Here is a 26029-nt window from a genome sequence, read left to right as displayed (position 1 = left end):
GTTGGCTGGTTCCTGCAGGAGAGGCAAAGACAGCCTCCGCAAGTACTTTCAGGATAAAAGTGGCCCTGAAGACCCCCATGGGCTGGCCAGGTCAGGTTTGCCACAGTGATTGGAGTGATGGGGTGAAGAATGAATGGAGTGCTTTGGGGCAGGGGTGGAGGGGTGTGTGTGTGAAGCAAGGCGTGAAGCCTGGGGCAGACTAGATCAAGGAGCAGCTAAGAGTCAATCAAATGAATGCTAAGTAAGCCCTCCTTAACCTACAGGTTCAAAGGGTTAGGTCATCCTGTTCTCTTCATCCCAGTTAGACTCTAGGGCAGGGGTCCCCAAACATTTTACACAGGGGGCCAGTTCACTGTCCCTCAGACCGTTGGAGGGCTGAACTATAAAATAAACTATGAACAAATCCCTATGCACACTGCACATATCTTATTTTAAAGTAAAAAAACAAAACGGGAATAAATATAATATTTAAAATAAAGAACAAGTAAATTTAAATCAACAAACTGACCAGTATTTCAATGGGAACTATGCTCCTCTCACTGACCACCAATAAAAGAGGTGCCCCTTCCAGAAATGCAGCAGGGGCCGGATAAATGACCTCAGGGGGCCGCATGTGGCCCGCGGGGCCGTAGTTTGGGGACCTCTGCTCTAGGGAGTGTGTATGTTTCACATTTTGTAGGTTCCTGAAGCAAATTTGGCTGCTGACTTTAGAGATGTAGTGGGCAGAGCAGACAGATGCAGCTGTGCTCTTGAACTCTAGGCTCTTCTCCTGAGGTAGCTGATTGGACGACCTGAGCAAGTCTGATTGGTGAGAGGTCCCAAAGGATTTGTCAGTAAGGATTTTTGTGTTCTCCGCCCTCACCCTTACTCCTGTTCTAGAGCATCACAGTTGACAGAATCTGTTTTAGTAATTTATCCCTATTCTGAAAAGTATTTGAGATTCTGGGTGACTGGTTAAAGAGTCAGCAGGCCAAACAGAACCATTGTGATCATTTCCAGCATTCTGGATGTGGAGAGTCCAATTAATCCCCATTTTGAAACCAAGTCAGGGAGCCGATGAAGTCCACAGTAAGCAGTCGTTTGGCAACTCAAGTCTTTCTACAGTAAAAACAAGTTACATATAATCATAAACGGGCCAACCCTCTCACTGTAAAGATAGATACTGTTCACGACCTGACAACTTTGTGTATGAGCTCCTTTTCTCTTTTTGTATTTGATCTTTTAATAAACATCTTCCTTGAAGTATGCTTTATATACTCCATACAGTTCACCAACTTTAGTATACAGTTTAATAAGTTTTACAAACTCTACAGGATTGTGTAATCATCACAGTCTGGTTTTAAAACACTCACCACCCCCATCTCCAGCCCGGCACCCAAAGATCCCTCATGCCCATTTGCAATCACTCCCTTAACCATTCCCAGTCTTAGACAACCACCAACCTACTTCCTGTCTATAAATTTGCCCGTTCTGGATGCGTCATACGAATGGAATCTTGTTATCTGCAGTCTTTTGTGTCTGATCTTCCCTTAACGCAGTGGTTTTGAGCGTCACCAATGTTGCAGTATGTATTGGTATTTCCTTCCTTTCCAGTGTCGATGGCATTCCACTGTATGGAAATGCCACATTTTGTTTACCTCATTGACAGATATTCCAGTAGTTGCCACTTTTTTACAGTTATAAGTACGGCTGCTATAAACACTCATGTACAAATCTTTGTATGGACATATGTTTTCATTTCTCTTGGCAAGATATGCAGGTATTGAATTGCTGGGTTATATGGTGAATTTATATTTAACTTCATAGGAAACTGCTAGCATGCTTCCCACAATGACATTTTGCTTTCTCCATTTTGTATTTTCACCAGTAATGTTTCAGGAGTGGACCTGTATCTTTTCAGTTGATGTTCTCTTGGGTTTCAAGCTAGGTGGAACCCAACGAGTGGACTTGGAAGGGAGAAGCTAAGGCATGTAACACACACACCTTGCCATTTGGGGTTGATTAGTAGGTATCTGAACAAAGTGGTTAGACTAAGATTTGGAAACAGAAAGAACCTTTAGAGATCATCTTTAAAATAACCTCAAAATGAGGGATAACTATATGGCATTCCTTAGTCCTAGAATGACTTTTATATTCCAGAGGTAGCATGTTTTGATTAAGCCCATTTTTTGTTAAATTGCATGGATTTAGGGCAGGAGGCAACCTTGGGGTTCTGCTCTGATAGCTTATTGGAGCCCGTGAGCAGCACATTTGACAGACCAGATAGTAATGTTGCCAGAGCCTCAGCTGATTTTTTAATAGTGCTGGTCACTTTGACTGCTTCATGGACCAAGATTGGTCCTGGTTGATGGTAGATCTTATTTTTTAAAGAAGAATGATTGATGTATTTGTTTTTTAAGAGAAATGTCATCCCCAGGATAAAGGCAAGTTGTGAATACAGAGGGAGATTGATGTTCTCAAGAGAGTTTTACAACGTTGCACGATTATTATGATGTAATATCTGAAGGATATTTGTGGCTTAAAAAGAATGTGGTGATTTCTTTGCAAAAAGGGAAGAAAGAAAGAGAAGAAAGGAAGAAAGGGAGGGAGGGAGGAAGGAAGGAAGGGAGGGAGGGAGGGAGGAGGGAAAGAAGGGAGGGAAGAACGATTACAGTAAATATTTCAGAAAGGATTCATTGCCAAAATGAAACTACTGCTTATATCTATATTTTTAATCCCTTAATTTTCCCCTTCTTTATCATCTGGGCAATCTTAACACACCTACTCCTTAGTTAATTCATAAAAAAGATGTCGTATATGAAACCACAGCCCATAATGAGTGCTCAGGAGAGTTTGCTTGTATGTTTATTCATTCACTCATGTATTCATGTGTATCTGATTTGCTAAGTAAATATGCCGCCCAAGATGTAATCAAAAAGCAGCTTTTTTGTAGCACTAGCTCTTTAAAATTTACTAAGTGAACACTTTGTCTCTCGATAAAACCTATGACGTTTCTGATTAGTCTTTAGTGTAAAAAAGTCTATAGTCATTTTCAATTGCTGAATACTTTTTAAAAACTGAGATATAATTGAGATATAACATGAAATTAGTTTCAGGCATAAAGCAGAATGGTTTGATATTTGTATATATTGCAAAATGATCATCACAACAAGTCTAGGTAAATCCATCACCTTATCTAGTTACAGAATATTTTTTCTTGTGATGAGAACCTTTTAAGATCTGCTCTCTTAGCAACTTTCAAATATGTAATACAGTATTACTAGCTGTAGCCGCCATGCTGTGCATGACATCCCCGTGACTTACTTGTTTTATAACTAGAGGTCTGTACCATTTGACCCCCAGGTTTCTATCTGATGGTCCTTGCTCTGTGCTGACTCACTTCCCATTATTCAGAGTGGTCAGCTCCCTTGGCTGAGCTCAGCAAGCGGCTGGAGAGGTGATGCCCGAGGAGCATGGCAATGAGAGGCTGCGAAGGTGGGCAGGACGGGAAGGAGGGGAGCCTGGTAAGGCTCCATAGGCCACGTGACTTGGGCTTTTATTTATTTTTAACTTCTTTAGTGCTTTCATAGGTACATCGTAAAACCTAATTGTTATGGTGCGTTTGCTCAGGTCCCAGTGCAGCTAACCCAGTGCACTTGGGACCAAAGAGAGAGCCTTGCAGAGGTCAAAGGTGAAGTCTAAAGGCTATCCGGGGTCCTAACCCAATCTTGTCTTACACAGTCATTCATGAAACATTTATGATTGTGTGCCAATGGCCAGCACCTTAGTATAAGCAAAATGACAATCCTACCCTGAAAACCTGCCATTCCAAAGGAAGCAAACAGGGTGAGAGGTGCATTTTCAAGTTTGCTGAGAATTGGTGGCAGGACTCCTAAACACATCACTCGTAGCCAGAGTCTAAAAGGATCAGTGTGTGCAAATTGGGGGAGGATCTTTCTTCAGAGAGAATTGTGCAACAATTCCCATCCCCTCTATTCAACCTCTTGAGAGAAGCTTCTAGGGCGGCTTAAAGAGACAGGACAGGTGTCTGACCCTTGCCTGGGAAATCTCAGATGGGTGTGCCCCCTCATGTGGGTGCGGACAGACGGGATGCCCTTTCCTCCTTAGTTCATAAAACCCTGTGTTTCCTTTAAGGCAAGGTAGACCTTGACCCTTACTGGGAAGACTTCTCTGATTTTTCCCAGCCCCCAAAGATTTCTACTCTTTGAATTTCTGCGTTATCTGATGACTAGTTTTGTGTCATTTTGTCCCGTAATCTTGGTCTCTGCTCACATCCCCTATAGTACTTGACCAGAGTTCCCATCACCTGGATGTCTGTATGTGTTTAAAATTGGTCCCACACATATGTACTATGGAGTGCTACTCAGCTGTAAAAAGAGATGAAGTACTTCCATTTGTGACAACGCTGATGGTCATTGAGAATATTATTCTAAGCAAAATAAGTCAGTCAGCAAAAGCTAAGAACCATATGATTTCATAAGTGGGATGTAAGACTGAAACTCATAGACGCAGACAACAGTGTGGTGGCTACCAGACGAGGGGGGTAGAGGGGACCAAATACCTGATGATGGAAGATGATTTGACTTTGGATGGTGGGTATGCAGTGCAATGGACACATTATGTATCATAGAAATATGTACACTTGAAAACTTAGAGGATCTTGTTGACCACTGTCACCTCAATAAATTTTAATAAAAAATAAATGACATAAGAAGATGTTTTTCCTACTGTCACAAGCACAGATGTGCTGTGGATGAAGTAGAGTGGGTGAGGGGACCCAGTGCTCACTGGCTTCTGCTCCCCACTCCATGTTCTTCATTCCAGAAGCTGCGATAAGATCCCAGGCACAGCCCTGGCTGAGAGGCGGAGGCTCGAGGCAGCTCCTGCCCACGGCAGAAGTTCCGATGGCTGGCCGGGCAGTGTAGACAGGGACGTCTTTCCTGGGAAGGTTGGTCTGGCCAGACCTTTCACAGACTGTTTGTTTTTCCAGATCGAGAGAATTGAGTGTTTGCACAGCTTTTGGTTAAAATTCCATCCTGGTTGCAGAGAGATTATTATCTGAGGAAACAATCAAGTACTTAAGGTAAAGAGGTAGATGCTGGCAAGGAAAAGAGTTCTTTAATTTTAGTTTTTATGTTTGTTGCATGCGCCTTCGGTGCTGCGGATTTTATGTCTTATGTCTTTTTAACCTGGAAGGAAAAATCCTGAAGCCAAGGTGCACACGAGTGTAATGGGCTTGCTGAGGATTGTGCAGAAGTGTTCCTCTCTTCCATGAGGGAAGGAAGGGAGAGCCAGCGAGAGCACACTCTTTCCTGTATCCCCCAGTGCTGTGTGGTTCACAGGGAATTTGCGGCCCTTGGCTTCTATCATATGACATCATAGATGCTAATGGATTCCTGTGATCCCTTTGCCACTTAACACTGTTGCCTAGTGGCCATGGGTAACCAGTGTGTTGCTCTTCCTAGAATTTAGTGTTGAGGGCTTCCCTCCCATCCCCCCCCCCCAACATTGTGAAAGATTCACGCAGTGCTCGAAGATACTCATCTATCAATGTTTCTAGATTATTTCTTAATGCAAGTGTCTATTGTCTGTGTGGTATCATTGCGTCTAGAGCAGTGGTTCCCCCAGTCTAGCGGAGCATCCAGATGACCTGGCTGGGGCTCCAAAACAGCGCTCATTGCTGACATAGTTGGCAGCCTCGCCTTACAGAGAATCCTTGGGTCATGCGTGGAGGTGGGTGAGTAGTAGAAGTAGTCTGAAGATATAAGAGGGGAGCTTTTTTTCTAACCACTTCAATCCAGGGGTGGGTGGTAGTGTAGAAATAGCTATATAAGGAAATACTAGAAGCAACTACATTTTAGTGCAGGGGTTGGGAACCTATGGCTCGCGAGCCAGATGTGGCTCTTTTGATGGCTGCATCTGGCTCACAGACAAATCTTTAATAAAAAAAAATAATAACATTAAAAATATAAAACATGCTCATGTATTACAATCCATTCATTTCCTACCATTCATGTTCATGGTTGCGGGTGACTGGAGCCAATCACAGCTGTCCTCCGGGACAACACCAAATTTTTATTTGATAATGCATAACGTACACAGGTTGTTGTATGGCTCTCACAGAATTACATTTTAAAATATGTGGCGTTCCTGACCCCTGTTTTAGTGTGAAGGATATTACTTGTTAATCTGTGTTTCTTTTCAGTTCTTTTTCAATCACTACAGAGGTTTCTAACCTGGAGTTTTCCTAACTGTAAGGATTAGAGCCTGGGTTCAATTCCCAGTCAGGGCACAGAGGAGAAATGTCCATCTGCTTTTCTGCCCCTCCCCCTCATGCTTCTCTCTTTCTCTCTGCCCCCCACTTCCCCTTCTACAGCCATGGCTCATTTGGAGCAAGTTGGCCCTGGGCACTGAGGATGGCTCCATGGCTGCCACCTCAGGCGCTAAGAAGAGCTTGGTTGCTAAGCAACAGAGCAATGCCTCAGATGGGCAGAACAACACCCCTGAGTGAGCTTGCCCCGTAGATCCAGTCAGGGTGTATGTGGGAGTTTCTCTCTGCCTCCCCTCCTCTCACTCAATAAAAAAATAAAAAAATAAAAAAGGATTGGAGAAGGTAATGGAGATTATTAAGCTATTAAAAATAACAGCTTTGTTGAGCTATAACTCACATCCTGTTCAATTCACCTACTTGAAGTATACAAACGAATGGTTTTGGTATGGTCACAGGTTGTGCAGCCATCATGACAATAAATTTAGAACATTTTCATCACCCCAGAGGGAGAGCCCATATCCACTATAAGTTATTTTCACTACTCAAAGAAGTTTAACTTTTAATAAAGCTCTGTAGGCTAACAGCAAGGTCTTTTGATTCAGGCTAGAATTAAATCAGATGAGGATAGCTCATGTTAAGCTTTGATTGAGAGTTACATTATTTTTAAAGGGAAAATGGATTAACAAATGAATCCTGTTTGTTGGACCCTGTCTTTCAGATGAGAAGGTATCTCTGACTGTTACATCCTCTCTGACGGACTCAGTGCCTTGTAGTGCCTGGAGACCAGGGATGGAAACTAAGTTTCAGTGACTTGTTTTGGCCTGGGCAAGGAAGTAAACTGTCTAATATTCCTGCCCAGTGGGTAGATGTGCTTTATTTTACTTGAAATGGACGAACTTAGTTCAAACAACTTTTCCCGCATATGTATAACCTCTCATCCTCTTTCTGTACTGTCCATTAGGCGGCTGTGCAGCTCATTCAGCTTCATGGCAACTCTTTTGAGTGAAGCATTTTAATTGACATTTCCAAGGACTGCTGTTAGTGTAGCCTTGCTAAATTAATGGGTGTCACTTTCCACTGGGCTTTGGAAGTTCTGATTTGGGAATTGGAGCTGTGAGACTGTAGCTGACCTGAGGAAGGCAAGTAAGTCCCTGACTTACTCATGGGTCCTCTCGGGGAAGAGGAGGCGGTGAGGCAGTGGGGGCTCAGCATCATCTCAGGGGCAGGCTACTTCCCACTGGTTATGGCTTCCATGTGTTAGATTCTTTTACAAATGCCAGGAAAGCAGTGACCTATCACTAACTTTAATTGTCCCCAGCTACCATTCTTGTTTTTGAAGTTACTCTTTGGTAGGTTTCTAGAACTTGTTTACCCTTGACCCCTATCTCTATCCTCCTGGGTTCTACCCACAGACCACCCAGCTATCACTCACCTAAGAGCCATCATTCCAAGAAGATGTTCACTTCAAAACTAATCCATTCCCCTGAGAATTTTTGGAATTAGTTGCTTTATTTATTTAATCTTCTTCAAATAAGAGTTTGCATACTTCTCACTGGCATGCCAAAAAAAAACAAAAAAAAAAAAACAAAGACACACACACACACACACACACACACACACACACACACACCTAGTATAACACCTATGAAAACCCACCAGGACCTCAAACAGAAGTCTTCTCCGCCATGACTGAAGGAATGCTTGGGTGGTTCCACCTTGGTGGGCTAGTTTGTGATTACCCAAGCCTTGGCTTCTCTTCTCTCCTTTTACTGTTGCATGGGGTTGGCCTCTTTCCTGTGCTATTAGTACTTTGCCCAGAGGTGGAAGGAATTGAACTCCAAGAACAATTTCCATTCTCTAGATACAGCTGGTGGAGGGCCATGAGCCAATGGCAGCTTGGGAATAGCTGACTATCATTACTTCCACTTGGATTCATCCAATTGTGGTTTGTTTTGGCATGAAAAAGGGCTGTGTACAAGTCAGTGCAACTCAGACAAGTGTATTCCCTGTTTATCTACCTTGGTTTTAGGTTCTCAAATATCAGTGTGCAAAAGATTGAACCAAATAGATTCCTGGGATCTGCTCCCTGAGATTCAATTTCCTTGGGATGTGGACTAGGGTTTTACATTCAGCAAATTGTCCCCAAGTCCTTCCGATTCAGATTAATTAGGGGCCAACTTTGAGAAACAGTGTCCCGGAATGTGACTTTGTTGTTCAGGTACCAGCCCAGCCTTCTCTGTGGTTAAATACTTGGCAATTACCAAGGTGTAATTACAGTGTGTATGGTTTCCCAGGCAACATGCATTTTGTCACTTCTACCTACCAATCTATATTGAAGGGGACCACAGGGAGGAGGAAGGCTGAAGTAATGGTGTGGCCTCCAGATTAGTGTCATCAGAGTTCACTATGATGACTGTGTGTTGATACCATTCATCCAAGGGCCCTACTTGATGGCAGCAGCAACAATGAAAGTAAACACGTTAGAAGCCAGCAAGTCGCTGGACCTCTGGGAACAGCGAGGAGGACACGGGAAGGATGAGCACCACCATTTAACTTGCTTGCATTTCCCCCGCTCTGTCTCCTCAGATCAGCTTAGTCCAGAATGATGAGGGTGGCGGAGGAACAACACACAACCTTGACCACCGTTTCTTAGTGCTCAGATGGACAGTACTGTTGAAGTATACCTGTTCTCACTTCCTGCCAGTTGAGATTTGAAGTTACATTGAGAGAGCGCTTGTGATCACATAGGATGGGAACTTGCACACGAGTTTCCTTGCCTTTTGGCCATAAATGCCTAAATGCAAAGGTCCACACTGTACATTTTCCATGTTCAAGGATGAAAAAGATAAAATCCATACAATATTATTTTTGCACAGGATTCTGCTTTTCGGTGTTAGTTTTAGAGGCTAAATTAGTGGTCGGCAAACCGCGGCTCGTGAGCCACATGCGGCACGTTGGCCATTGAGTGTGGATTTTCCACAAAATACCACGTGTGGGTGCTACCTCGATAAGGAATGTACCTACCTATATAGTTTAAGTTTAAAAAACTTGGCTGTCAAAAGAAATTTCAATCGTTGTTCTGTTGGTATTTGGCTCTGTTGACGAATGAGTTTGCCGACCACTGGGCTAGATGGTAGTGGAACAAAGCATTCAACTGTGAGACTTTGGGGTCTGGTCCTGAATTCCAGCATTGCAGGCTTTGAGGCTGCGGGCAGAGGTCTTGACATCTCTGAGGTTCTACTTCTGGAAAACAAAGGGGCTTAGACTCATCAGTCCTTAACCTTCGAAGGGTGACTGCCCCCTAGTTTGCAGATGCAAACTAGGAACTTTCTTCCCTGAAAAGAAGTACATATATACTTAAGAAAATTACATTCTCTCTCCAGGGGACCACAGACTCCTCCTACGAAAGTTATTTCTTAAGACTTTTTTTTTAGCTCCAGTTGGGTAGGGCTGGGTCCCACAAGGACCTGGGGAGTCTTTCATTGTTTCAAGTGGCCTCCGGAGGAATGAGGTATTTGCTGAGGGAGGTTTTGTTGTTGCTGGCATTTTTCATTAACTGCCCTGTGCATTTAGAGGGGGGAAACCACGCTGAGAAAAATAAATGGGGAATGCATGGCATCTGGAGTATGAACTGTTGCCTTATCATTCTTCGCTATGGTGATCCTTCAAAAGGAGGTGGATGGTGGGAATTGTCCCATGAAGGATGTTACTTCAGCATACAGACACTGTATTTTGTGCAAGACAGTTGAGCAGTGTCTTAAACCTGTTGTCCTTTTTATGTTTAGGAAGTTGAGACAAAATGTAAAGGTTTGGTTAACATGAAAACTTCAGGAGGTTCCAGGGAGCAGTACAGCATGAGTGGAAACAACCTGTTCTTACATCTTAAGCTCTTCACTCTGACCACCTTCCTAACTCTACCCTGACCTCCTGCCCATGACCCAAAGTCATAGTCCCATCAGGAGGGAATGCCTGTGGTGGTGATTTGGAAACCTTGATAATTGACTTCTTTCTTTCTTTCTCTCCTTAGGTGTTGAACATTCTCCTCTAGAGCTTTTGGAGGCTGAATGGACCAAACATGAAGAGCTTGAAAGCGAAGTTCAGGAAGAGCGATGTAAGTACATGGTGACACACAGTCTGGCTGCCTGGCTGCTCGGGGGGCTGCAGAAATAGCCCTCCACTGCCACCTGAATAAGGTGCGGGCTTCCTCAGCCACGGCTGGGTTCATCTGGGCCCCGGCTCAGGGTGGCTTTTGTGAATGGCGAGCTCTGGGTTCCTTGCTGTCTGCACGTATAGCTTTCAAATATGACACTTTAGAATTCCTGGGGTCTGTGCCTTGTAGAGAAAGGAACAGTCAAGTTACACGTGTTCAAGGAAGGAATCAGTAAAAACCTCAGCATTTCTAAAGTCCCCCAGATCTGAATTTTAGAGGAAGTTGGTCTCATGAGCATGGTTAAAGAATTACGTCTTAGCATGGTTCACGTTCGCCTTAGGAGACTCTTCTTAACTTTCTGTTCAGGCGGTTGTGGTAAGACAGTATTTATTGCTGCCTGTACCTTTACTCCCCCTGAATTCCTGTGGTTCTTACTCATTTGTTAATCATCATCAAAGCCTTTGGATTGGAGGACCTAGCCATGACGCCAGCAGTAGGAAACATAGCCTCCCAGAAGAGAAAATGGAGCAGAACAGCATAGCCGCAGGATTATACACAATGCTATTTTAACAAAAGGTCACCTCATAAATCCTGCTGAGATTCCACTGTTGTACTAGCCGCATTCCAGATGCTTTGAGCAGAATTGTTGAATGGGAGAAATTCATGGAAGGGTATTTGATGGAATTCCAGATACATCACCCTCCTAGTAGGCTTGCTTGGCTATCCTTTAACTTTAGGTAATTAAAGGTATAAACCTGGGTTTTATGGCTTTGCCATAAATTATGTGACAGCTTGGTGCAACCACATTTTTGCAACCAATAGAGGCTGTGTCTGTGATGGCTAACATACGTGCATACTTCCTTTTGGCTGAAGCTTATCTCCTGAGGTTGCATCATGACATTTATTTTACTGCCCTGATAAGACCCAGACCAGAGAAGATGCTTGTGGGATGAGTACAGAATCTTATCTTGCTTAAAGGAAGTTAGAGCTAGAAAGGTTTTTCAGGAAAAAAAGATGGTCTCATCTCATTCTTCAGGTAAGCTAACTGACACTCAGAATGTGAAGTGATTTGGACAAAGTCATCCAGCTAGCCTCTGGACAGTGAGAGCTTGGTCATCGGACTTCCTTAGCCCCTTGCCCCTGCTACTCCCCTGAGAAACTCCCTTCAACCTCATCTGCTGGCCATATGATTCTAGAATCTCATTTGGCTTTCTGCTAAGCAGGAAAAAGCAGTTAAATGGAAAATGTCACCCAGTTGAGCGGATATGGGTTTGAAAAATGTGCAGCCAGGTTAACAAATGTCTTTCCCATTCCAAGAGAATTTGGGTAGCTTCCATCTATACAGGTTGAGATTATTTTAGCAAAATGGATTCAGTCTAGAGTGCCCTGACACGTGAACAGGGCCTGGGGGAAATGATCAGCAGGTAAACTTTTGGTTTAAAAATTAAAAACTGGTGATAGGGAGAATGTTGCTAGATTCTAGTTTTTAAATAAAAACTGAACTAGTTCCACGATAAAGTACAAGTCACAGTAAAAATACTATTAAAAGCTTCTGGGATTTGGCAGCAGAAAGGTTGTGCGTTTGGCGGTTTATGCTAAGAGAAGAAATGTTAGTGGAGCAAACTTCGGGCATGGAGCAAAGGAAATTGGTATAATGGGGCCAGAATATATTAGATAGATCTCCAGATTCATCCCAAAGCACTTCCCAGAGCCACACCACTGTGCAGCTCAGTGGAGGGGAGAAACACAAAAAAATAAAACCTTTGCAAGGCCCAGTTTGTTCACGAGCCACTGATAACGGTGACTAACCACTTCAGAGTATTTACTCTCTGGCAGGTGCTGGGCCAAGCTGTTTATGGGAATACCTTATGTGGTAGGTGTTCTTGTGAGGCTCATTTTACAGATGAAGAAACTGAGACCTGGGGAGGCACGGTAACGTGTCTGACTTCTTAGAATTCTAAGTTGTACAACCAACCAGTTTTTGTGCCAAAGTAACCTGTTTCCAGAGCCCAGGCTTCCTGAAAGAGAAAACTGGGCTGGAGATCTGATTTTATGAAATGGGACAATCTAGGGGAGTTTGGAAAGGCGACTTTGGACCTAGGTGTGTGGCCTTGGGCAAGTCTCCTACCTTTCCTGAACCTCCGGCTCCTCTCCGGAAAAGCGGAGAAAATACCAGCCTTACAAAGTTGTCATGAAAGTTAAATGTGCTCGTGTATTTAAAACACCCATCTGAGGACTTGGCAGTCAGGAGATGCTTGGTAAATATTTATTCCTTTCTCTTAATCAGAAACCCACGATGAAAAGTGAGATCAGAAAAGTGTCCGTGGTCTGGAGGGGCGGACTGATCTGGTACCAGCTCTGCCTCTGAGGAGGGAAACTGAGAGTTGGGGGTGGAGGGCTTGCTCTTCATACATGTGGTCACTTGTTACAAGAAAAATAAATTTTAAACTGTTTATATTCAGTTAAATGAGCCCAATGCTAACCTTCTCTGCCCGAAGTGAGTGGTCTCTCTCAAAGACGGAACCTAGAGCATCAGCCTTCACGTTTTCCTGCTTGTCTTTGTGTGAGGCTGAGCGGAGGAGCTGGAAGAAAGGGCTCTTTGTGGTTCTGGGGGGTAGGAAGAAGGCACAGCAGATCATGTTCATGCTTTCATGAAGAGAAGGCAGGTGACCCACAGTGCGATCGCGTTTCAGCCCGCCTGTGTCCGGGAGGTCTGCAGCCTCATCAGCCTGTGGCCGTTGGCAGCAAAACCCAGGAGTGGAAAAGGACAACAGTGGCCCAAAAGAGCCCCCTGCGCTGGTCTTACGGTCACTCTGCTCCTCCAGGCCCATCCTGCGGGTAGAGGTTGAATCCCGGTGTCCTTTCTGGAACAGTGTGGATCAGATGGCCCCGACATCAAGGGCAGGTTTATACGAGTGTAATAGAGGAGTGAACCTGATTCTGTGGACGGTGGTTAGATAATGTCATTGTCTGCTTGCTTCAATCTCTGACCATATCTGGGAGCCGGCAGATAACCCACAAAGGCCAAAGAGAGTTATGGAGCTAAACACTTATCCTTCTGCCGTGGATGGCGGTTCTCAGTTCCCCTTTATAACTTTATTTTGGGCATCCTTCAACTTGGGTTCAGTGCTGGGGAGAATACAGGAGACGTGAGGAGTGTGGCTCTTGTCTGGAAGAAGCCCATAAACTGAGGTTGGAGGAGAAAAACGACATGCAAGAGATATAGATGTTAAAGGTACCTTCAAGATGATGTAAACCGGTTGTTAAATTGTGGGGTCTGGATGGTCAGTGCTGTAGGTTTGCAGAGAAGGGCGTATCATTGGAAACGGGACATTTTAGGCGAGCTCTACAGCGAAGGCTTCTTCCACTTAGAGGATGGGAAGGAGTTGGGAGGATGGTGGGGAGAGGAGGGGAGGGGGAGGCCTGGCAGGGGAGCCAGCCCCGTTGCCCAGTGGGCGAGTGTCTTAAAATACTGCCCTTGACACTATAATACTTCAGGAGCCCAGGAGAGTGCCCTTGGCATGACTCGGAGTCATTCTTATTTTAAAAATGGCTAGACTTGACTTTTATGCTTGTAAAGGGAGCACAGAGTTAGTAAATCATCATTATTTATATCCTTTATGACTACAGTTTGAAAGTGACTTCTTTACCTCTTTAAATATTTGCAGCAACTAGTACGTGGTTCCACATGGAAAAATGAGCTGTCATCATGAGAAATGAGGCCAAGAAGGTTGGGATTTCCCTTTGCTCATAAAATGCTCAGGCTTCTGGAATTTCTTTGCGAATGCCAACTTTTAGAGTCGTGCGGGAGATGGGTGGAGGTTAAGGGATGGGAAGTGGGGCTGAAAAATCTTTATAACAAATCTTGAGCGAGGCCTCTCCAATACGATTGAGGCCTTCAGAGTTTACTTTGCGGGTATGTGTTTAATTTTAGGAAAGATTTGTTCCCAGTTATGCTTTCCATTGTAATAGGGAAGCACCGGACTTTCCACAAAGGAATCAAAGCAGCCAGTTCAAAATGGCTGGCTCCGTGAGAGATTAAGGGTGATATTCTTTACAGAGCAGGTATTGACGATGGCAGCCTTCTGCCAAAGAAGTGCGCACACCCCGTCAATCTCCGGGGCCAGAGATGTCCTGCTCAGACAGCAGCTTGAGTTTCTTACCTGTTGAGAGAACAGCTTTCATGAAGGTCAATAATTGACATCACTGCCAAGGTGTGCTTTTCAGGGAGCTTTTAGTCATTTCTAATAAATTTTTACACGTGCCCAAGCCTCCCTCCCCACCACACACATGCCAAAAAACAAGAAAGGACTATTCAAAATCTGAGTCTCCCTGTTGACAAAGGGGCCTTGGCTTATTTTGTTGCAAAGCTAAGCCTCTTTTTCATAGACCTCATTTATAAATACATCCGAGGTGACCTTTTTGGGTGGAGGTATGAGACCCTTGTAGGATCCTGGAGAGGAGTTCTGTCAGGATTGTGCTGTGCCACATGTTTGGCAGATCTTGTCAGCCCTTCTTAAGTGGGGAATCCATTTGCTGCCTGATTTTGCCTCGTATTAGTTTCTCAGGGCTGCCGTGAGCACAGACCACATGGCTTACGCATCAGAAATGTTGTCTTCCAGTTCCAGAGGCTTGAAGTTTGGGATCAAGGTGTTGGCAGGGTTGGTTCCTCGGGTGGCTATGAAGGCACACTTGTTCCGTGCTTCCCCCCACTTCTGGGGGTTTGCTGTCAGTCTTTGGCTTGTAGCTGCATCAGCCTGATCTCTGCCTTCATCTTCACATGCTGTTCCCCATGTGGGCCTGTCTTCCCATTTCCCCTTTGCAGAAGGACACCAGTCATAGTGGTTGAGGGCCCACTCTAATGGCCTCATTTTACTTGATTACCTTTGTAAAGACCCTGCCTCCACACCAGGTCATATTCTGACGTAGGTAAGACTTCAGCCTATCTTTTTTTTCCAGGGTAGGGGCACAATTCAACCCAAAACATATCTCCTTACCTTCCATCCCAGAGCGGTTTGTCTGAAGCCCTGCTCCCCCCCACCACCCCTGCCCGAGTGTGCACGCTGATAGACTTCAGCTCCACAGGGCCTGCATCTCTGGGACTGTTCTCAGTGTCTAAAAGAGTGAGGCCAGAGTATCACAACTGTTTAGTGGGTGACGCTGTCCAATGCATAGTATTAACAGCAAGAGGAAACACATGCCAATCCCTGACCTACTACCCCAGAAACGAGGCGAGTTCTCGTGGACTGAATGTTTACTGCGTGCCAGGCACTGTACCAGCCCTTTGTGAGCTCTAGCATGTGATGCTTACAGCACTCCCTCCAGTAAAGAATATTGTTACTATAGTGATAGTGATTACAGAGGAAGAAATCAAGGTCCAGGGAAGTCAAGACATTTGGCCAAAGTCACACATTTGATAGATGGCAGAGAGATCTAGGCCCTGGATTTTCCTTGACAACAGAACTTGGACTTGTTCACTACTACACAAACTTGCTGACGCAGGGCCTGCGCATTCCCAAACCCAAAGCTTCAAACTGCGTAAAATAAATTCTGCCGTATTGTCTGAAGCGTAAAGAGCCATACGATCATTTTACAGCGTTCTGAGTGCTGCCCACCGTGGCCAAGCTCACCGGTATCTATTGGTACCTTTCCCCATGGCAGGGAGGGTCTGGGAGACTCTTGGGCTGTTTATTTCCTGAGGGGCAAATGCTTCACTTCTCATTTTTAAAGTAAGAACAAATGCTGCTTCTGCTCTCTCACTGGAGCTACTCAAACGTCCATTTCTGAATGGAGACCCATCACTGGCTAACCTGATCACAGCTTTTTTTCAGGTTATCCCAGACCACAATTCTAGGAGTTCTTGGTTAAACCTGATACCATTCTAGCTGCAGCTGGAGGCCATTATGAAATTCAGAACCTAGCCCCAAAACTTGGAGAAATCTGATCATCTACACAGCAGTGAATCATCTGGATTACTAACTCTTATCTCTTTATTCTGAATTAATTACCTGATCCTTTCAAACTGTTGCTGACCTTGGTGTTCTTTACTTTGCCTTGGTGTTCTCTACTTGTATGTAACTTCTCCTTGGGAGTGAAAGGAATGATCCTGAATTTACTCCGCAGAGATTGTCAGTTGGCTTTCCACCCAAAGATCTTTGCTATGTAAAGGGGGGTATTTTCAATGATGTGGCAATAGACTCCGCCTTAGCCAAAGGCCGTGTGTATCTATAAAGATGAAAATAGTGACTAGCTTTGACTTTGCCTTATGTTCAAGTCTCTACCTCTTTTTAAACAAGAAAGTCACTGTATTCTGATCAACTTGATTATCCAGTTATTAATTTTTATCACATTAATGAATCTATTTTCACTTTTTGGGAAGCACTGTCTGAAAAGATTGTATTTTTTATTTTCTCAGAAGGCCAGATGACCTGATAGTCTTTTCTCCTTTCCTCCTGAGTTGACCAGTAAGCTTGCTGGTCAGAGAGTAGAGATTTACAATGAGGGAATAGGAAAAGAAAAAGGCTGAGTGTTAGTCAAGTAAGTTTGTAAATATGATATACATCAGGGGTCCCCAAACTTTTTACACAGGGGGCCAGTTCACTGTCCCTCAGACCATTGGAGGGCCGGACTATAAAAAAAACTATGAACAAATCCCTATGCATACTGCACATATCTTATTTTAAAGTAAAAAAAACCAAAATGGGAACAAATATAACATTTAAAATAAAGAACAAGTAAATTTAAATCAACAAACTGACCAGTATTTCAATGGGAACTATGCTCTTCTCACTGACCACCAATGAAAGAGGTGCCCCTTCCGGAAGTGCGGTGGGGGCCAGATAAATGGCCTCAGGGGGCCGCAGTTTGGGGACCCCTGATATACATGTTTGCTCGCTTATAGTTTGCATTGGATGTAGGAGACAGGCTGTAAACTGGCAAGGTCCTTATAGCCTAAGGCTTAATTTTAAGATTAAGCCTTTCCCACCCTTTTAATACTAAGATTTTTTTTCAACATCCTTCTAATACTAAGATCTTCTCAAAACTAAGTTTTTCCCCACACCCTTGACTGTTGCATGATGTGGGGTGGTGCACTCGTATGAGGAATCCCGTTTATGCCTCAAGATAAGTGGCTTTGTATCAGAAACTTCCTTATTTGTATATTGGCTTAAAGGCTTTAATTTCTACACTATAAAGTAAGGCAGACCTGGGGCACTCTCTCTCAGATCCTGCCATCAGCACTGCAGAGGAGAGGCAGCCAAGATGGTGGAATACTAAAGGAGAAGCCAGTTTGTGCAGAGAGAAGGAGATGGGGAACAGAGGTGAATAAGACTGGTGAGGTAGAAACTTTGATTCTAGGAATACTCAGATGAGTCAGTGGCTTTGGGAGCCCTAAATGGAAAGGGAAGTATTTTCCCACTGTGTGTATTTCTTGCCTGCCAGGTGCGAGCTAGGATTAAAGGTAATGGCCCACCAGTTCTTGGCTCTGTTGTTTCATTACTATCTGTTTGAATCAAATGTGAACCTGCACGGGCCAGGCGACTCTGATGGTGGCCGTGGCTACTGGCTTTACACCGAGGAACCACATCTCCTTGGGTGGGTTTATTCTGTGTTGTATTTCCCAGGCTGAGAATGTTTTTGTGGCAACTTTTCAACCTTGGACTACATTTGTGAAGGGGTTTTCATGGGAATCGATGTGAACTCATGAAGCAGTCCATTCTTTGAAGGGTTGTTTCATAACTGAGAAGCTGCAAGCTCCTTTTCTGAGATCCCAAATGGGCATATTTATTAAGATATAAGATAAGCTAGTTAACAAAAATATCCTGAATCCAATAAGATAGAAGTTGTGTTCTTCTCAAGTAAAAGTTTCCAGTGCACTAGAGCCAACATGGCTCCATAGATTCTTCCAGGAACCCAAGAACCTTTGTGATGTCCTGCTGCTGCCCTCCAGAGCTGCACTAGGCACTGCTATAGCCAGCCAGGAACCACATGTGGCCCTTAAGATTTAGAAATGTGGCTAGTCCAAATAGAAGTGTTGTGTAAGTATAAAATACACACCAGTTTTCAAAGATTTAACCTTCCCTCAAAGTAAAATATCCTAATAAATTTTGTAATTATACATTGCAGAGTTAATATTCTGGACATGTTGAATTGAATAAATATATTAAAATTAATTTTATCTTTCATTTAAAATTTTTTAATGTGGCTACTAAAACCTTCAAAATGGCTTAAATCTTGCATTATTTTTTTGGACAGTGCTACTGTAGGCCCTCTAGGGTGTTGTTCATGGTTGCACATTCTGCATTTGAGTCTTTTATTTTTTTAGAGAGACAGAGAGAGTCAGAGAGAAGGATAGATAGGGACAGACAGACAGGAACGGAGAGAGATGAGAAGCATCAATCATCAATTTTTCGTTGCGACACCTTAGTTGTTCATTGATTGCTTTCTCATATGTGCCTTGACCGTGGGCCTTCAGCAGACCAAGTAACCCCTTGCTCGAGCCAGCAACCTTGGGCTCAAGCTGGTGAGCTTTGCTCAAACCAGATGAGCCTGCACTCAAGCTGGCGACCTCGGGGTCTCAAACCTGGTTGCTCTGCATCTCAGTCCAACGCTCTATCCCTGCACCACCGTCTGGTCAGGTTGCATTTGAGTCTTAAGGAACCACAAAGAAAAAAATGAAACACAAGTATCTTCCTTTTTAAAGGATGTGACCCTGCAGATGCACAAATCATTTTTCTCAACATGGAACTTACTGGAACTTAGTTGCATGCTCCTATTTAGTTGCAAGGGAGGCAGGATAACGTTTTCTCTAACTGGCATCCATGAATCAGATAAACTTCAAAGGGAAAGAGGAATGGGTACTGAAGATCAGCTCAGTGTTATGGGTTGACTTGCCACCTCTTCCCCAAAAGATACATTGAAGTCCTAATTCCTAGTACTTTAGAATGTGACTTTATTTAGAAGTAGGGTCTTGACAGAGGTAATCAAATTAAAATGAAGTCATTATGGTGGGTTCTAATCCTATATGATCTGTGTCCTTATAAAATGGAAATCTAGATGCAAAGACAGACATGCACAAAGGGAAAACTAGGTGAAGAGATAGAACGTAATGTGAAGATGAAAGCAGAAATCTGGCTGTTGTATCCATCAGCCATGGAGTAACCACAATTGACAGCAAAACACCAGAAGCCAGGAGAACAGCATAGAACAGATCCTTCCTCACAGCCCTTAGAGGAACCAACCCTTCTGACACCTTATCTTGCATTTGTAACCTCCAGAGTGGTCAGACAATACATTTCTGTTGTTTTACCCGCTCAGTTTGTAGCAGTTTATTGTGACAGCCATAGGAAACAAATACACTTGGCCATAGGCAGTTTCTACAGAGAGTCTTATCTGAGAGTTGAATGATAAGATGTTAGTTAGTTTTGATTACTTTTATCCCAGCAGTGAATAAATTGCCTGCTATTTGCCCAATTCCCCATTGTCCTGTTGGTGTATGCCTATGGCAGCATGCTGTTTAGGGTGAAGTTACAATGCCTTTTCCATGTTAGAAATGATAACGGCTCCTCAGTGTTACCAGCTGGTAACATTAGCTTACCAGTGAGCCTTTTTCTTTGTCCAGTAATATGTTAGGTGACCTGCTGGGATTAACACCACTTACAGTCATCATTTGGGATTGCTCACACAGATAGGAACTGTCGTAAAATGATCCCACACCTTCATAACATCAGTTGGGAATGATGTTAACCTACAATTATAGACATAGTTTTAGGTTACATTGGGTGTATGTATTCAGTCAACACACGATTTATGAAACTGTGAAATACGAAGATTCTTAATTATATCAAATTCAAGTGAAATTCAAATGAACTGACTCTAAAATTGTGGGGCTGTAAAGCCAGTAGCCACGGCCACCAGCACAGCCACCTCGCCCATGCAGGTTCGCATTTGATTCGGACAGATGGTAATGAAACAATGGAGCCAAGAACTGGTGGGCCATTACCTTTAATCCTAGCCTGCACCCAGCAGTCAAGTAAAAACACACACTGGGCTCCAAAACCCACTCATTCAGTGCTCACAAAGCTACTGACTTTTCCGAGTTTCCTAGAATCAAAGGTTTCTAGCTCACTAGCCTTATTCACCTCTGTTCCCCATCTCCTTCTCTCTGTACAAACTCTGCACAAACTGGCTTTTCCTTCAGCACTTCGCCATCTTGGCTTTTATCTGCTCTCCTACAGCATGGGCTTCTCCTAGAATATAATCACTCTTCCCCAGGAACAATGTGATCTCTCTTCTTTTTAAAATCTTTTGGCGTGAAAGCACTCCCCCAACACATTAATATAGTCACGCCTATCCCAAGCAAGAAGGGCAATTAATACTATCACCTGGGTGTAAGGCCAGGAGCCACCATCGTGGCTATTTACATGCAGGTTCCCATTGGATTCGGACAGATGGTAATGAAACAGTGGGGCCAAAAACTGGTGGGCCATCTTTAATTCTAGCTTGCACCCGGTGGGCAAGTAAAACACACTGGGCTTCAAAACCCACTCATTCAGTGCTCACAAAGCTACTGACTTATCCGAGTTTCCTAGAATCAAAGGTTTCTAGCTCACCAGCCTTATTCATCTCTGTTCTCCATCTCCTTCTCTCTGCACAAGCTCTGCACAAACTGGCTTCTCACTCAGCACTCCACCATCTTGGCTGCTTCTTCTGGCCTTCTCCATGTGGTCTTTCTCTACTCTCCTCTCTAATGCTAATCCCAGGAACCAGAGCAAGCTCCCGGTCTGCCCCACTTTATAGTGCAGAAATGAAAACTTTAATCCAATATACAAAATAGGGAAGTCTCTGATACAAAGTCCACCCCACATCAAAAAGGGAAAGGGTTAGTCCAAAAACCAAGCCCCAGGCTACAAGGATCCTGCCTGCACACAACCCTCCCCCAAAACACATTAACATACTAATATTATCACTTGGGGAACCAGCTTCCACGTAGGCAGCGCCATCTTTAACAAAGTGAGCATAATATATTTTATCTGCCCAACACTGGGCAACGGGCTTCACGTCGGCAGTGCCATCTTTAACAAAGTAAGCATAATATATTTTATCTGCCCAACAGGGGCTTAGAATTCTCAGCAAAACATTAGCTTTGTTGCAAAAAAACAAACAAACCTTAAAATGGTAGAATTTCCACTTCCCAGACATGTAGCTTTGTTACTGTAACCTAAGGTCGTTCCTCATTTTTTTCCTGTGACCACATTCCCCTCTTGATTCGTATTGGGTTTATCGTTGGTTCTCTTCTGCCTCAGATGCTTGTTAAGCCTTGGCTTTCTCTTTACGTGCTGTTGGATATTTGAAGCCAAATGCAGGACACTATATTTATCTTTGTTAAATGTTATTTTGTTAGTTAAATTTGTTAAATTTTATTTCATTCTATAAATATATTGGTCTGGCTTTTGCATCATTTTAAATTCTGACTCATAATCACATGGAGTCAGCCACCAACTTGGTAGGCATGCCTATTTAATCAGTCATTAACGATTGTATTGAACAGCCTTGCCTTCAGATACATACTTTTAGTATAGTTATTATATATGGATTACATGTATGACATTGTCATATATATAATAACTATCATGTCATATAATTATTTGCATCATTCCAAATGGACAGTACTTTAATCCTAATTCTCTGAGGTTTGGTTATAACTTACCTATTATTTTATTTCTCAGTGCTGTTTTCTATTGTGTCCTAGTTCTATCTCTTCTTCTTTTTCCTGCATTTTTATTTGCTCTCTGTTATATCTTTCTGTTTGTTTTTTAAATTAAGTTTAATGGGGTAATGCTGGTTAACATAGTTATATGGGTTAATTAGGAACCCAATTCTACAACACATCTATGTACACTGTATTGTGTGTTCACTCCTATCCCTTCTTATCTATGAGATACCAGGCAAGTTACATAATTTCTCATTTGTTTACTCATCTGTAAACCAGGGTGGTGCCAGCCCTCTCTTCCAGCATGATCGATCATAAAGATTAGGATAAAATCTAGCACGTAGTAAATTGTCACTATATGGTAGCTAAGGGTTTTTGTTACCCCGATGGCATGCACAGTGCCTGGCATTATTAGTAGGTCTTCAGTAGTGTGTGATGAGTGAATGGTCTCAGAAAGTTAACTGTGTAGTTGAAAGACTATGATTGACATGCACAAAACAGTTAAAGCAGTACAAGGCTTATGTCATTCAAAACAATGTCAGGAGTCCAGGCAATAAACACCACGAGAGTTGAAGGAGGACATCAGAGAAAAGTTGAGTTTGGGGCTAGGCCTTCTTGATCAGGCAGGTTAGCATTAGCAGAGGAAGCCGCTACTGGTGAGGGAGTCAAGAGTCAGATGGGGCGAGGAGACTCAGTGAAAAGGGAGATACTCATGGAAAAGTAATAAAAAATAGAATTAGCTGGGGGGAAACTTTGCACAGCATTGAAAGCTGGGGTGGATGGAGCAGGTGACACCGAAGAAGGAGCTCTAAAGTGATTGCATTTTGGGCAGTAGGCTGAGGTGGAGGTTTTGAGAGACTGCCCAGAGAAAAGGGCTAGGATTTAGGCCAAGGCTGGGTGGTGGCTGCTCGGGGGAGGGAAAGGATATGGTGCTTTGAGTGGGTGTGGGATGAGGAGCAGGGAGGAAGTCTAGATTCCTGTTGATATGCAGAGACCGCACCCGCTCTGGGCATGCCAGCCCCGTGGGCGTCCCTTCATCTCCTGAGAAATCTGGTGTGGGCTGTGAGTGCTCCTGCCTCCCACTAAGCAACTTGGTGGGAAGAGACATTAGGAGACTCAAGAGTGAAAAGGAAGTGAGAATCTATTTGATTAAGAAAGAATGTTTGGAGAATATTGCTTTAATATTCATGTTCACGTCTATACGAGGCATTATTCTAACCAATTTAACAAACTAATTCATCCCTGTGGAGAAGTACCATTCTTACCCTCATTTTACAGATGAGAAAACTGTGACAATATTGGGCAAATAAGTTTGTAAAATTTGTGTTAATTTGGTTTTGCTCACTTTTATTGTTAAAGATGGCCACTGTCCACGTGGGGCGGCTGATTACCTTCATGCTTGGGAAGGGGCTTGGTTATGCTAATGTGTGCTAGAGGAGGGATTGTTGCACCGAAAAGTTTTAAAAGAAGGAGGAGCTAGGAGGCCGTTTTGGCAGAGACCACGTTGTGGCAGAAGAGGCAGGCTGCCGAGATGGCAGGGTGCTGAAGGAGAAGCCAGTTTGTGCAGAGAGAAGAAGATGTGGAACAGAGGCTGGTGGGGCCTTTGATTCTAGGAAAACTGGGAGAAAGTCAGTGGCTTTGGGAGCCACTGACTCCCAAAGGGAAAGGGAAGTGTTTTCCCTCTGTATTTACTCGCCTGCCTGTGCGAGGCTAGAATAAAGATAATGGCCTACCAGTTCTTGGCTCCGTTGTTCTCTACTATCTATTGGAATCTAATGGGAACCTGCATGTGCCAGGCGGCTGTGACGGCTACGACTACTGGCCTTGCACATCGTAACTTGCTGTGTTGGCTTGCCATCACTGTTGTAACAAAGTAGTATAAATGGAGTGGCTTCAACAGCAGAAGTTTATTGTCTCCTGTTCTGGAGACTGGAAGTCCTGTTCAGATTGTCCGTGGATCTGAGAGCTGTCAGGGAGAACTGCTCCATGCCCCTCTCCTCGCTCTGGTGCTTTGCCGGAAATCTTTGGAGTTCCATGGCTCATAGATGCATCCCTCAGATCTCTGTCTTTACCTTCACGTGGCATTCTTTGTGGGTGTCTCTGTCCGGATTTTCCCTTTTTACAAGGACGCATTTCTCCAGAAAAATTTTATCTTAACTAACTGCATCTACAGTGTCCCTATTTCTAAATAAAGGTGTATTCTCAGATACGGAAGGTTAGGGCTTAAAATATATGAATGATGGGAGGACACCTGCAACCCAGAACACTTGCTGAAATCATGAAGGGGAAGCAGGCTCCAGAAGCCCCGCCTCCGCTGCCGTGATGGGCAGGTGTGCTGATGTGCACAGGTGATTGCCGTGGGAGATAGAAAATAGGATTCCAGCCAGCCACATAATTGGATTTCAGATTCTTTACAAAATTTCCAGTGGCAACTGACAGATGATAATCACTGGTAAACTTTGACCAAAACACACTTCAGCAAAGCCTGGTAGCCAGATTCCCAGTGATCAGCTTGGAAACCTTTGGTGCCCAAGATAAAAACTGGGTGGAGAATATGGAAAGTAAAGCGGTTAGACCTGTTTTGGGGTGAGGACCTGCAATGCAAATTGGGACCTGACACTTAAGGAATGTTTGTATTGTTTTCTGTTTTTGAAATAACAAAGGACATGACTTAGACTAGGTTGGCTGGGCTTCTGAAGATTTGGGACACAGTTGTCCCCTGAGTGGTGGTTCTGGCAGTGGGACAGGTCTTAGGGCATTGGCTGTGCCCTGTGACTAGCTGGAAGGCGGGTTGTTTTGTAAGCTCTAGTGAGTGTTCAGCAAACAAGCCCCACAGTCCTGGGAGTCTGGTGCTGCGGGTTCCTGTCCTTTCCAGTGTATTTGGAGAGCCGCCTCTGCCCTTCCCCCACAGCGAGCCTGGGATTGAGGTGGTAGGTGGCGGTCTGGGTCATGGTAGGAAGGATGAGTCATTGTCCCTGCTCTGTCTGCTGCATCCGGCACCAGGCATTGTGTTGAATGAATGAATAAGAGCAACGTGAAATAGCGAGTTCATGTGCTCGGTATTAACTGGTTTCCTTACATAGTGGACAGAGGCAAAAGGGTAGAGGGTGTTTTAGGTGGGAGTTTTTTGGGGGTTGGTCTGACTGTCCCCTTGGCCACTTTTGGTTATGTTATGTAACATTATTGAGCATTGTTGTGGGGGCCTGGCTTATCTTGTTCAACCCACCTGTGTACTTATATCCAGACTGTGAAATTATTTTGTATCTGTAGCTTGTTAGCTGAAGTGGTTGGAGAACAACACTAACCAGACCAGTCATAAACTTAGATCTGGTGTAGGCTAATTAACTAGCCTGTGTTCCATGGGCAAAGATGATCTCAATTTAGACCCAATTTACTGACATCTGTGTTTCTCTGTGGTCACAAAACAGCCTGAAGGTTACAGCTTAAGAACACAGTCATTCCTTTCCGGAAACAAAGCAGTGCTTAGGTCCTCGTTATGATGGACAGCTGTTTCAACCTCGTTTGAAGGATGCTATAGTATCATTATTATTCAGTTTTTAACATTTGTGAGTCAGTTAGCCAAAGCTTGTTAAAGGTTCTGGACAACTGGCTCCTAGCTAGAGAAGAATTCCAAAGTTTGTCAAAGATTCTGGACAACTGGCTCCTAGCTGGAGAAGAATTCTTCAGTAAGGTCAAGTTGACCCTCGCTTATGACCTGGGTGGATGTTCCCTATCTTCCAGGCTCTGATACCTCCAAGCCCATTGCAAACCGCTTCTGCCCATTTCTTGACCACAAACCTGTTACATAAACAATATACTATTGGGTTAGCCACTGTTACTGGTTTTGGCCCACTGAGGGGACGCAGTGTGAAGAAAATAATCTTAAAAATGGAGGTTT

General features: G+C 43.8%; 1 protein-coding gene across 1 annotated transcript in view; it reads left to right on the top strand.

The window, feature by feature from the left end:
- Window positions 1-26029, top strand: part of RAI14 (retinoic acid induced 14) — a 154141-nt gene that overhangs the window by 13353 nt on the left and 114759 nt on the right. Inside the window, exon 2 of the mRNA XM_066373727.1 lies at window positions 10299-10382. Coding sequence (XP_066229824.1) covers window positions 10347-10382 — 36 coding nt within the window. The 5' untranslated portion in view covers window positions 10299-10346. The remainder of the gene's footprint in view (window positions 1-10298; window positions 10383-26029) is intronic.

This window comes from Saccopteryx leptura, chromosome 1 (assembly GCF_036850995.1).
Source record: "Saccopteryx leptura isolate mSacLep1 chromosome 1, mSacLep1_pri_phased_curated, whole genome shotgun sequence".
NCBI classification, from domain to species: Eukaryota; Metazoa; Chordata; class Mammalia; order Chiroptera; family Emballonuridae; genus Saccopteryx; species Saccopteryx leptura.
Note: the sequence above shows the minus strand (reverse complement) of the source record. Positions and strands in the feature narration are given on the sequence as shown.